General features: G+C 44.3%; 1 protein-coding gene across 1 annotated transcript; it reads left to right on the forward strand.

Annotated features, from left to right (window-relative positions):
• Window positions 1-4,058: 4,058 nt before the first annotated feature.
• Window positions 4,059-10,799, forward strand: GSTA3 (glutathione S-transferase alpha 3). The gene is made up of 7 exons (NM_001001777.2): window positions 4,059-4,086; window positions 5,073-5,199; window positions 6,305-6,356; window positions 7,474-7,606; window positions 8,179-8,320; window positions 9,304-9,435; window positions 10,469-10,799. The coding sequence occupies exons 2-7, from the start codon at window positions 5,113-5,115 to the stop codon at window positions 10,586-10,588; spliced, it is 666 nt and encodes a 221-aa protein (NP_001001777.1). The 5' UTR covers window positions 4,059-4,086; window positions 5,073-5,112; the 3' UTR covers window positions 10,589-10,799.
• Window positions 10,800-10,931: the final 132 nt, after the last annotated feature.

Below are 10,931 nucleotides of genomic sequence, written 5' to 3' on the forward strand. Positions count from 1 at the left end.
CAGGTTTGCTTTTTTTGTTGTGTAACGCTTTGCAACACATGCAAACAAAGCAGAATGGAAGCAAAGAACTCTTTGTCAGAGTAGGGAACTTACTCCTTTGTAAGGAGAGTGATGAAGTGCTAGCATGGCAGAATGATCCAAGGGATGGAACACCTACGCGATGAGGACAGGCTGGGAGAGCTGGAGCTGTTCAGCCTGGAGAAAGGAAGGCTCCGGGGAGACCTGAGAGCACTGGAACAGATTGCCAAGAGGGGTGGTGGACATCCCATCCTTGGAAACATTCAAGGTGGAGCTGTATGGGGCTCTGAGCAATCTGATCTAGCTGTGGACGTCCTTCTTCATTGCAGGAGAGTTGGATCAAATGATCTTTAAAGCTCCCTTCCACCAACATGGTCTCCCAGGCAGCAGAATATGCATGCTCCCTTCAGAGCTGCACCACTGTAGGCAGCTGTGACCACTGTTCCTTCAACAGAGATGGGCAGCCAAGATTTTGGTCTCCTGCAAACACAGTGAGAAGAAACAGTAACAGAGTCACAGCCAGAAGAAATTGTTTAATTAAACATATCAATTTCTCTGCTTTTGGTGTAATAAAAAAGTGTCTGGTTTTACCTTTTCCCTACACCTTTGCATTAGCTGTAAAACCAAAGAACAAACAATTACTTCTGTTAGGATGCAGTGAGACGAAGTGGGGTCTTTAACTGAATATAGAGTCATAGAATCACCGAGGTTTGAAGAGACTTCCAAAAAGTCCAACTGTGCACCTTTCACCAATATTTTCCCACTAAATCACGTCCCTTAGTACAACATCTAAATGTTTCTTGAACACCTCCAGGGATGGTGGCTCCACCACGTCCCTGAGCAGCCTGATCCAGTGCCTGACTACTTTTTCAGAGAAGAAATCTTTGCTAATGTCCAACTTGAGTTTCCGCTTGTGCAATTTGAGGCCATTCCCTCTAGCCCCATCACTGTTACGTAGAAGAGGCTGACCCTCACCTCGCCACAACCTTCTTTCAGGTAGCAGTAGAGGTCTGTAAGGTCTCCCCTGAGCCTCTTCTTCAGACAGAACAACCCCAGCTCCTTCAGCCACTTCTCGTAAGACTTTTACTCCAGACACCTCACAGCATCTCCGTCCTTTGGACACACTCCAGGATCTCCATGTCCTCCTTGTGGCGAGGGGCCCAAAACTGAACACAGTACTCGACGTGCAACCTCACCAGTGCTGAGTACAGGGGGATGATCACCTCTCCGCTCCTGCTGGCAGCACTATTTCTGATCCAAGCCAGGATGCAACTGGCCTTTTTGCCCACCTGGGCACACTACTGGCTCATGTTCAGATGGCTGTTGACTAATACCCCTAGATCCCTCTCCTCCGTGTGGCTTTTCAGCCACTCTTCCTGAGCTTGTAGTGCTGCTGGGATTGCTGTGGCCAAAGTACAGGACCTGGCACATGGTCCTGTACATGCAATGGTTTAAACCACTCTTGGCACAGAGAGCACCAGCAGTTTAACAAGCCGTAACGACGGTCCAGGATCCACGCAGAATGAGAGACAAGGCAGCAAATACAGACTTACTGTACTTGGTGCAAAAGTCTTCCTTTCCATGCCCACCGTGGGTTTCAAAACAGAATTTTGTATTGCCCATCAGTTCTCCACTTTTCATCCCTTTCACGTCCCGACTGTTGAGGGTAAAACTAACAAACATGTGGCTGATATCTCTCCCTCTAGGGTAGTGAGGACATAACGGTCAGAATGGGAGCAAACTAGAGGGAATGTGAAGAAATCTCAGAGCAGGGGATGTGCTTCAGAGGAGCGTGTTGTGATGCGAGTGTGCAGAGAGAGCTCTAAGAGCAGCAGTGAGCAGGTGGCACCCTGGAGCTATGGCACTGCTAACTGTGTCAACATATCCCTGAGTTTAAAAGAGTGTTTGGTTACATACCTACCCAGATGGATTCTGAGGGTGGAACTCAGGAGAAATGTGTCATGGGATATAATAGTGAGTTGGGCTTTTCAGGTGTGCTGGACACATGCAGCGGCAGCTCAGAAGGAGCAAGAAGTATCCAGTTGCTTTTTTATAATGTAAAACACCGGATGTGTCCTTTGTATCTGCAACAAGGCAGGGCTGGGCATAGCCCTGCACGTCTCCTTAGTCCCAGCTGAAGATCCCTTCCCTACATTCCCTCCTCCTCGTCCTATGGATACAATAACACAATGCAGTTTGTGCATGCACCAATTTCCCTTACATTTTAAAGACTGCCTCAGAATTTTGAACATAGTCCCAGCCCTAGCCAAAATAATTTTGACATGTTGTATGGGAGAGGAAAGTTCACAAGGTTTGATGACGCAGAACGTTCCTGTGCTTTGTTAGGAAATCAGTATTGTGTATGAGAAACCAATAATTGCATATATCTTTCTCTTTATTTGAGAGGAAGACCCCAGTAGGGAACAAGCTGGTGGCCAGCAGCAGCACCAGTGTTGAACATTCTCTCTGTTAAGCTATTAAGGTTTATATTTGAGATTTCCCCTAGCTTTCCCACATGGATGGTTCATCTGAACGGAGAAGTACTTAAAAATCAGATGCCTTCACACGTGGCAGATACTGACCTTTTGAGTGCATACTGCTGGCTTTGGATATCAGCTGTGGCTTCAGTGTTTGGTGAGGGATTCGTCCTTCCTGGATTTAGGTCTATTTAAAGGAGACCAGATGGCTGGACCGGATGTAGGCGTCTACAAGCTTAGGTGAGATGAGTTTTACCCAAGCTGTCTACACTGTGATTAACTTTCATGCTCAAATTCCTACCTTGCAGTTCTTTGATACAATGAAGGTGAAGTCATGGTAGGTGCAGTTCCTAGACCTTCTAGGATATTCCCTAGAGTTCAAGGCTTTGTCAAGGCAAGGCTTGCAAATGATTAATAGATAATCTACCTAATAGTGAGTTAATATGTACATCACTTGGAAAGTAATGACTCCTATTTATTAAGAAGGAAACTACAACTGATACAAGGTGCACAATAACACTAATCGATAGAACAAATTCTCAACTACAATACAAGGTTTTTCAGCGTAGTCACCTCCACTGGCTATGCATTTTGCCAGTGATGAACAAGAGCCTGCATGCTGAACTCTCAAAATCTGCACCAGAAAGAAGAGTTGAACCACTGTCACTGTTGCCACTGCAGGAACACACCACCCACCTCCTCACTGAGCTGACACACACAGTTTGATCTCCGTAAATGCCCTGGGACACGCACCATGGTGTGGACACTCTGGTGTTGGTGGCTGAGCAGCAAATCTACGCTATCCCTCATCATCAGCACCTGAAGAAGAGAGCCCAGCGACATAAGAACTCATTTCTTTGACTACGTTTCACACTCCCTCTGTGTAATAGCAGAAGAATATCCCAGCTCACGTTTAGACCTAGGGTGATTCAGTAGATTTTCACAGAGCACAATGACCTTGCCTGCACGTGATGCCTGCATTACTAACCAGATAGATTAGACAGGAGGATGGGGCAAAGGTGTTCATGCAGTACAGTCCCTTAGGAATAAACACAGTTATCAAAAGACAACAGTTAGCAGTTTGCCCTCCTGATACCGACCACTCTCCTTTCACCACATTCTACTATCATTAGTAGCAATCAATTCCCAGGGTCAAATCCTGGGTAATATCTTTGAAAGAAAGCACAAACCACTTCTGTGTCCAAGAATGAGATTCAGCAGAAGAAAATGCCCTAAATGTCCTGGAGGAACATCCCCTGCCTGTAAAGGAAGGGAATGAAACTGATGAAGGATTCATGCTGAAATAGTTGATAAAATGTGCGTGAAAAGGTACAAACTAGGCACAGAGGCACAGTAGTCCTAAACGATGGTGACCTCTCACAAGTGTTACACATGTGCACTGTCAGCATTAGTCAGGAATTCATTTCCTGTAGTTAATAAGTAATTTAAACTAGATCTTTAAATTGATTAAGAAATAGTGTTACCCAATAGCTGAGAAGTGACTGCAATTTGGTTTGTAGGAGGGGCTAAAAGCTCCATAACCTCAGGGCAAAGCTGCTGAGTGCTCAGAGTGAGTTCCAGCCTGTGCAAGGTAAGCTTTTTGACTTCTGGATATGCAAAGGGAATTAGTGTACTTGATGCTGAAGTCAGTGGATGGATTTTGTGAATTAAATACCTGCAAGTGCATTCTTTGCTAACAGGGTTTTGTGCATCAGATGATTAATTAATAATCAGCTGCTTTGCATGCATACAGGTTGAAGAACAATCAGTTTAGATCTCAGAAGTGTGAAGTGGTTCCTATTTTAGAAACAGTGGCATGCTACTTACAAGGGGGATATGTTTTGTTGTAGCCATTTGCTTTTTGCTGCTGTTCATACTTCAGATTGTTTGTTGTCTCATTTTCCATAACTGTGACACAAATATAAACTGGGTACTGCCTACGCCTTCACTGTGTTTGCTGTGCCATGGTTCTGAATGGGGCAGGTGACAATGTGCCTGGAGACAATTTCTGCTTTGAATCCCAGCATGAGCTGGAGTAGAACTGAGCAGGGATTTCACTTTGGCTCTGCCTGTGGGGATAGCAGCTGAGTGATACCAGAGACAAATTCAATTCTGTACCTTCAGGTACTGGCCTAAAGAAAGGAGAGGAATGGGGACCATTGTGAATTAGATTGAGTATGTATAAGGAGTGAGGGGAAAATCTTTCCTGTCACTTTAAAATGGAGTCTAATGGCTACTGAATAAGCTACAGCAATTAGTAAGTTTATATTGTGTATGGAGCAGTGTGTATCACACAACCAGCTTTTCTGGCAGAGCTGAATACTTTGAGCTGGAAGTGGTCTTTGCTTTGCATGTTCTCTGATATGGGCCAAATTCTTTCAGTATACAGTTCTGCTTAACTAAACTGTGTGTTGAAAATTCATTACAACCTGTCATTCTATTCTCTCTTATGTCCTCTGATTTGATGACAGTCCTGCATCATCAGTCATTGGTTTAAAAGAAGACAACTTTGAGCTGTGCTTGAGAACCAGCTGGAGGTTCACGAACGGCATTCTGATCCTTCTTTATTTGTGATAGTTCATTATTCTAGGTAGCAGGAAATCAGATACGTGGGAACATGTCTGGGAAGCCAGTTCTGCACTATGCCAACACACGAGGCCGAATGGAATCAGTACGCTGGCTGCTAGCGGCTGCTGGAGTTGAGGTATGTCTATGGTTGTTCTACTAAAAGCGTGAGACAAATACTCATTTACAGTATTCCATATAAAAAAAAAATGCACTACCATTGCAAAACAAGGGATCATCACTTCCTCACCCTTCACAGGAAGAGCAACTTCCTTTTTCACTTCCAAGCATCATGTGACGAGCGCACTCTTAGCATTATGAAGGCATCTTCCTCGTGACTGCTGAAAGAAATCATTTAAAACCAGAACTTGGCTTACTGTCCTCTAATCAGAGGAGTCAAGCACTTTATCTTCTGAAGGCCCGTAGTTAAATGTCAACGTCAGTAGTGTATATATTATGCCTATTACAACTAAGTTTATCTCTAAACATACTGTGTATTATAAAACTCTCACTTATTGTTTTAACTTTAGTTATTTCTAGACAATAGAGCAGGGAGTGTGAGTTTTAGGAGCTGAACTTTTTGTTTGCCGTTGTGATGGGCAGCACGCCAGAAAGCTGCAAGGAGCGCATAGTCTTCATCCCTCCTTTTGTCAGCTTGTGGAATAGGACCTCTAACACGAATCCACCTTTCCAGCATCAATGTACCTATTCTCCTCCCTGCAACATCTCCTGCCAGCGCTCAGAACACAAGCACAGAAGAATAGAATCATAGAATGGATTGCATTGGAAGGGACCTTTAAGACCCTTCTGTTGCAGGCACGGACACCTCCCTCTAGACCAGGCTGCTCAAAGCCCCATCCAGCCCCATGGAGGGGCATTCACAACCACTCTGGGCAATCTGTTCCAGGGTATCGCCCCACTCACAGTAAAGAATTTCCTCCTGATCTGTAGTATAAGTCTACTCTCTTCCAGCATCATGCTTGCTGTTTCTTCCAGAGATAAACTTTTGAGCCTTCTCTCCACTCCAGGTTCAGCCAAAATGTGATGGGCACATAAATACAAATTTGCATGGGAGAGGGATGAGGAGACAATAGGGTAAAGGCAAACTAATTCTTTGAAACCTGATTTGGCATTTCTGAAACAGAGTTCCCAAAAGCATTGTGTTTTGGGCCCTTGCTGTGTCATAACAAGCAGAAGTTAAAACATGCTGTCAAAAAACAATTTTCCTTCCGTATTCCCTGCAGTTTGAAGAAAAATTTCTGGAAAAAAAGGAAGATCTCCAAAAGTTAAAGTCAGGTAAGTATCCTTCCCTTTTTAATGATCAGATAATAATGATCATTAGAATTGTGTGTTCTAGAACACGAGAGGAATCTTATGTCCCTTGAAAAGAAAACCTAGACTGGCTCGCAGAGATGGAATGGCAGACATACACTGCAGTAATCATCACCTTGGGGTCCATCTGGCACAACCCCTTCTCAAGCAGGGACACCCAGAGTAGGTCCCCAGGACCACACCCAGGCAGCTTTTGAAGCTCTCCAAGGAGGAGACTCCACAGCCTCCGGGCAACCTCAGCCAGCACTCCATCACCCACACTGTAATAGCGTTTGCTGGTGTTCAGATGGGAACCCATTGGTACCCATTGGCACTTGCCCTATGTCGATATATTATCTTCAGTCAGATCACCTTGAGGCACAAGCACAAATGAAAATATCTTTAATAGCAAGGTTTCTGTTTGTGTGCGTGCCTGCTTTACTGTGGCTACAAAGGTGGACACAGCTGATGGGTTAGCTGTGCCAAGAAATGTGATTTCCAACAGTTCCAAGAGGTATTTTGCCTTCTTCCTTCCTCGTGTAAGACTTCCACAGACAAGCCAGAGACTTACACAGCTACGATCTCACACCGATTGGCATTTGGCTTATGCAGGACTCGTGTGAATTGCCAACCATTATTCCCTGCTTCAAGCATGGTTTCATAGAAAGTCAGTGTAGGAGTCACAGGGATAAATATTAACATGTGTATTAACGTTAAACATTAACAGAAGTCTGGGTTTCAAAAATCCTTACTAAGGCATAACAGAATTTGATGCATGATGGTGCAGATCTTTTAGTGCTTAGAATCTGTATTAACCTCAACAAAAATCAACTGAATTAGGGCCACGCAGTTCCAGACTTGTGTTTTTCAGCATATGATTGCAGAAAGATCTGCGTTTGGGTACTTCTTCAGATTTGAAGAAACTTCAAGGAACTTATAATAAGTTATTAGTTCATCACTAGTAAATGGTCTTATGGCAACACATTCCATACCATATTATGAGTGTGAGGAATAATAAATAAAAATGGTGGTTATTTTCCCATATCCCCATAGATGATCTTCAGTCACAGGCTGAGCATCTCCTTGTCTTCTTCTTCCCCAGATGGATCCCTGCTGTTCCAGCAAGTGCCCATGGTGGAGATTGATGGGATGAAGATGGTGCAGACCAGAGCCATCCTCAACTACATAGCAGGGAAATACAATCTCTACGGGAAGGATCTGAAGGAGAGAGCCCTGTACTGTACCAATCCTACCTTTGTTTGTTAGCTCATAGCTGATACTACTTTTCTGCGTAGCAAAATATGTCGCAACACAGAATATCTGGGCTCACATTCAGAGTCACAGTGGTTCAGCAAGTTTTTTTACAGCATGTGCTGACCACGATTATGGGTGATCTCTGCTATGATAATAAAAAGCTAGATAAGGCAGGCAGGATGGTGTAAGGGAATTTATGAAGATCAGAGTTCAACATGGTTATCAGAAAGAAAAAAGCAAAAGCACTGGGGAACCACGGTTTATCCTGAAGTATGTTAAAGTTCTTCAATTTAATAAGCACAATTCAAGATATCTGTTAGGAATTGTATAGACCCACTGTTTGATTAAACATAGCTGATGAGTGTTTTAGCATGGGTTTGGATACACATATGCCAATTCTGTACTCATATTTGAAAAATACTTAATACAGAGAATTATCACCCCTGGTGAAAAATAAAGGGGTACAGCCTTTTACTGATGGGTTCAAGCTAGGTCCTCTTCCACTATTCGGACCTCCAGATATCACTTGACCAACTGGATCTGTTCCTTTCAGAATTGACATGTATGTGGAAGGACTGGCAGATCTGTACGAGTTAATCATGATGAACGTCGTCCAACCAGCAGATAAAAAGGAGGAACATCTTGCTAATGCTTTGGATAAGGCCGCAAACAGATATTTCCCAGTCTTTGAGAAGGTATGTGGCAAAGATTTAGTAGCTTAATATTGTTTTCCTGATATTCCATTCCTGGTCTACACAAATGTTTTTTATTCAGGAAAACAGAAAGGATATTCCATTCCTGGTCTACACAAATGTTTTTTATTCAGGAAAACAGAAAGGACAAATTAGCACATAAATGTAATTGCTTTGGTTGTGGTGGGAGTGGGATAACACTGGAGACAGAACACCACAGAGAAGACAGAAGACACTGCAGATCTAGGAGATAGGCAGAGCTGCAACGACCCAGGACGCACTGAGTTCCACAGATGTCCATGTTTCAGTCTGTATGTTGTTTCAGACAAAAGCCACAATAGCACTGGCTTTTACATGAAGCCTCCTCCTGAAGTACAGGACCCTCTGACCAAACATGCATTAGAAGCATTGCAGCATACATACAGAAGAAGGATTGCAGATCATTCTGTAATTTAATAAGAAAAAAAAGGGAAGATGGGTGAGCTGGAAGCAGGGTGTCAAGAAACTGAGGCACAGGCTACATGCAGAGAGCCCCCAGTGCAATATTCCCCAATATTCCCTAAACTGAATCAGAAGCAGGTGAGAAATAAGGGAGCTACCCATCATCTGAAAGAGTCCAAGATACTCCTACTATGGCCTGGGCTGAATTCCAGTCTTTTGTAAATTTTGTACCGTGATGGTTGTGTTCCATGATGCGTAGACCAACACTGAGTGAGGAAGAGTGCTCTAATTACAGGGGCTATGGAAATGAAGGCAAGAGGGCTAGACCTCAGCTGTCAGTAAAAAAAAATAAAGATGCAGAAGAGAAAGGACAGATGTATAATGGCTGTGATGGCAGAGTGGTCAGATTACCTGATGGTACTACAGGTGTTCTCATTGCATTGCTATGATGACAATTCCATGTAGTGGATGACCTTACTTTGAAGATATCATGTTAAGTGGCACACAAATCACACCTGCTTCTGGTCCCTGTTCTGTGTTTTTAGGTTTTGAAGGACCACGGACATGACTTTCTTGTTGGCAACAAGCTGAGCAGAGCAGACGTGCATTTACTGGAAACCATTTTAGCGGTGGAAGAGTCGAAGCCTGATGCACTTGCAAAATTTCCCCTCTTGCAGGTAATTGCATAGACAGTTTTAAAGGAGATAAACCAAAGCAGAACCACTGCTTTAAACTGGTTGAGAAAATATGGGGGTGGGAGGGCAAGAAAATAAAAGTCAGATACCCTAAGTGGTTTTGGCCAGCCTGAAATATTGGTGGTTACGGTGGCCTTCTGTCACCCCAGCTGCCAGGGTATTGAAAGGTATAATAGGCTGAAGCATGGATTATTAAAATGTCATGATGTCTTGAGTTGGAAGAGACCCACAAGGACCATTGATTCCAGCTCCTGGCTCCACAGAAGACCACCCAAAATTCAAACTCAGTGTCTCAGACCATTGTCCAAATGCTTCTTGAACTCCAGCCTCTTGAGGCAGTGCCCACTGCCCTGGGCAGCCTGTTCCACACCCACCCTGATCCTTCACTTTCTTGGTAGACCTCCTTTGGACACTCCCTGATAGTTTATTGTCCTTGTAATACTGTGACACCCAAACCTGCACGCAGAGCTGGAGGTGAGGCCACGCAGCACTGAGCAGTGCAGGACAACCCCTGCTGTGGCAGTGGCAGTGCTGAGCCTGGAGCACCCCAGGGTGTGTTGGCCCTTTGGGCTGCCAGGGCACACTGCTGGCTCGTGTCCAACTTCTCATCAACCAGAACCCCAGATCCCTTTTCATGGGACTGCTCTCCAGCCTCTCATCCCCCACTCCATACATACATCCAGGGTTGCTCTGTCCTAGTTGCAGAATTCAGAGTTCGCTGTTGTTAAACTTCATGTGGTGGGTGACTGCCAGTCCTCCAGTTTGGTGAGATCTCTGTCTACAAGGTCTCTGTACCCTTCAGGGAGTCAAGTGCTCCTCTTAACTTAGGATCACCTCAAACCTCCTTTGGATGCATCTGAGTCATACATCCACATCATTTATGAGCACACTAAAGGACTGGACCTAAAATGGTGCTACTGGGGACCTGCCACCAGGCTCACGTAACCTAATGAACTGCTATTCTGACAGTTGCCATTGTTCTTAAGCACAGTGCTGTTTCCCCTTTGTTTTGTAGAGTTTTAAAGCAAGAACAAGCAATATCCCCAACATCAAGAAATTCCTGCAGCCTGGCAGCCAAAGGAAACCACGCCTAGAGGAAAAAGATATACCAAGACTGATGGCAATTTTCCACTGAACATCAACCTAAACCCACTGAAACTCCATTTCATTCTGTTTGCTGATAAGTGGAGTGAAATTAATGAAATTAGTGAGGTTTGTGATGTGTCTTTCTTCAGCCTACAGCAAATACTTCCAAAGCAAATCACTCAATTAGGCGGTACACTGGATGAAACTGCCTTAAATACTTAAGAGTTTTCCTCAAATAAAGTCCCACTATTGACGTTAAAGTGCATGCTCAGTGACATCCTGCTGCTCCTCACACATCCGGGGGGTCTTTCGTTCTCTCTTACAGGCGCTCCCCAGACTTAACTGGGCGAGCACAGCAGCGCATTTCCGAGGCACCGCCACGCACGGAAGCG

This window comes from Gallus gallus, chromosome 3 (assembly GCF_016699485.2).
Source record: "Gallus gallus isolate bGalGal1 chromosome 3, bGalGal1.mat.broiler.GRCg7b, whole genome shotgun sequence".
Lineage (NCBI taxonomy): Eukaryota > Metazoa > Chordata > Aves > Galliformes > Phasianidae > Gallus > Gallus gallus.

Bases quoted from the DNA above. Each gene is read 5' to 3' on its own strand.
- GSTA3 (NM_001001777.2), top strand. From the start codon at position 5,113: ATGTCTGGGAAGCCAGTTCTGCACTATGCCAACACACGAGGCCGAATG. The intron at 5,200-6,304 runs GTATGTCTATGG...TATTCCCTGCAG, and splicing joins TAGCGGCTGCTGGAGTTGAG to TTTGAAGAAAAATTTCTGGA. The intron at 6,357-7,473 runs GTAAGTATCCTT...CTTCTTCCCCAG, and splicing joins TCTCCAAAAGTTAAAGTCAG to ATGGATCCCTGCTGTTCCAG.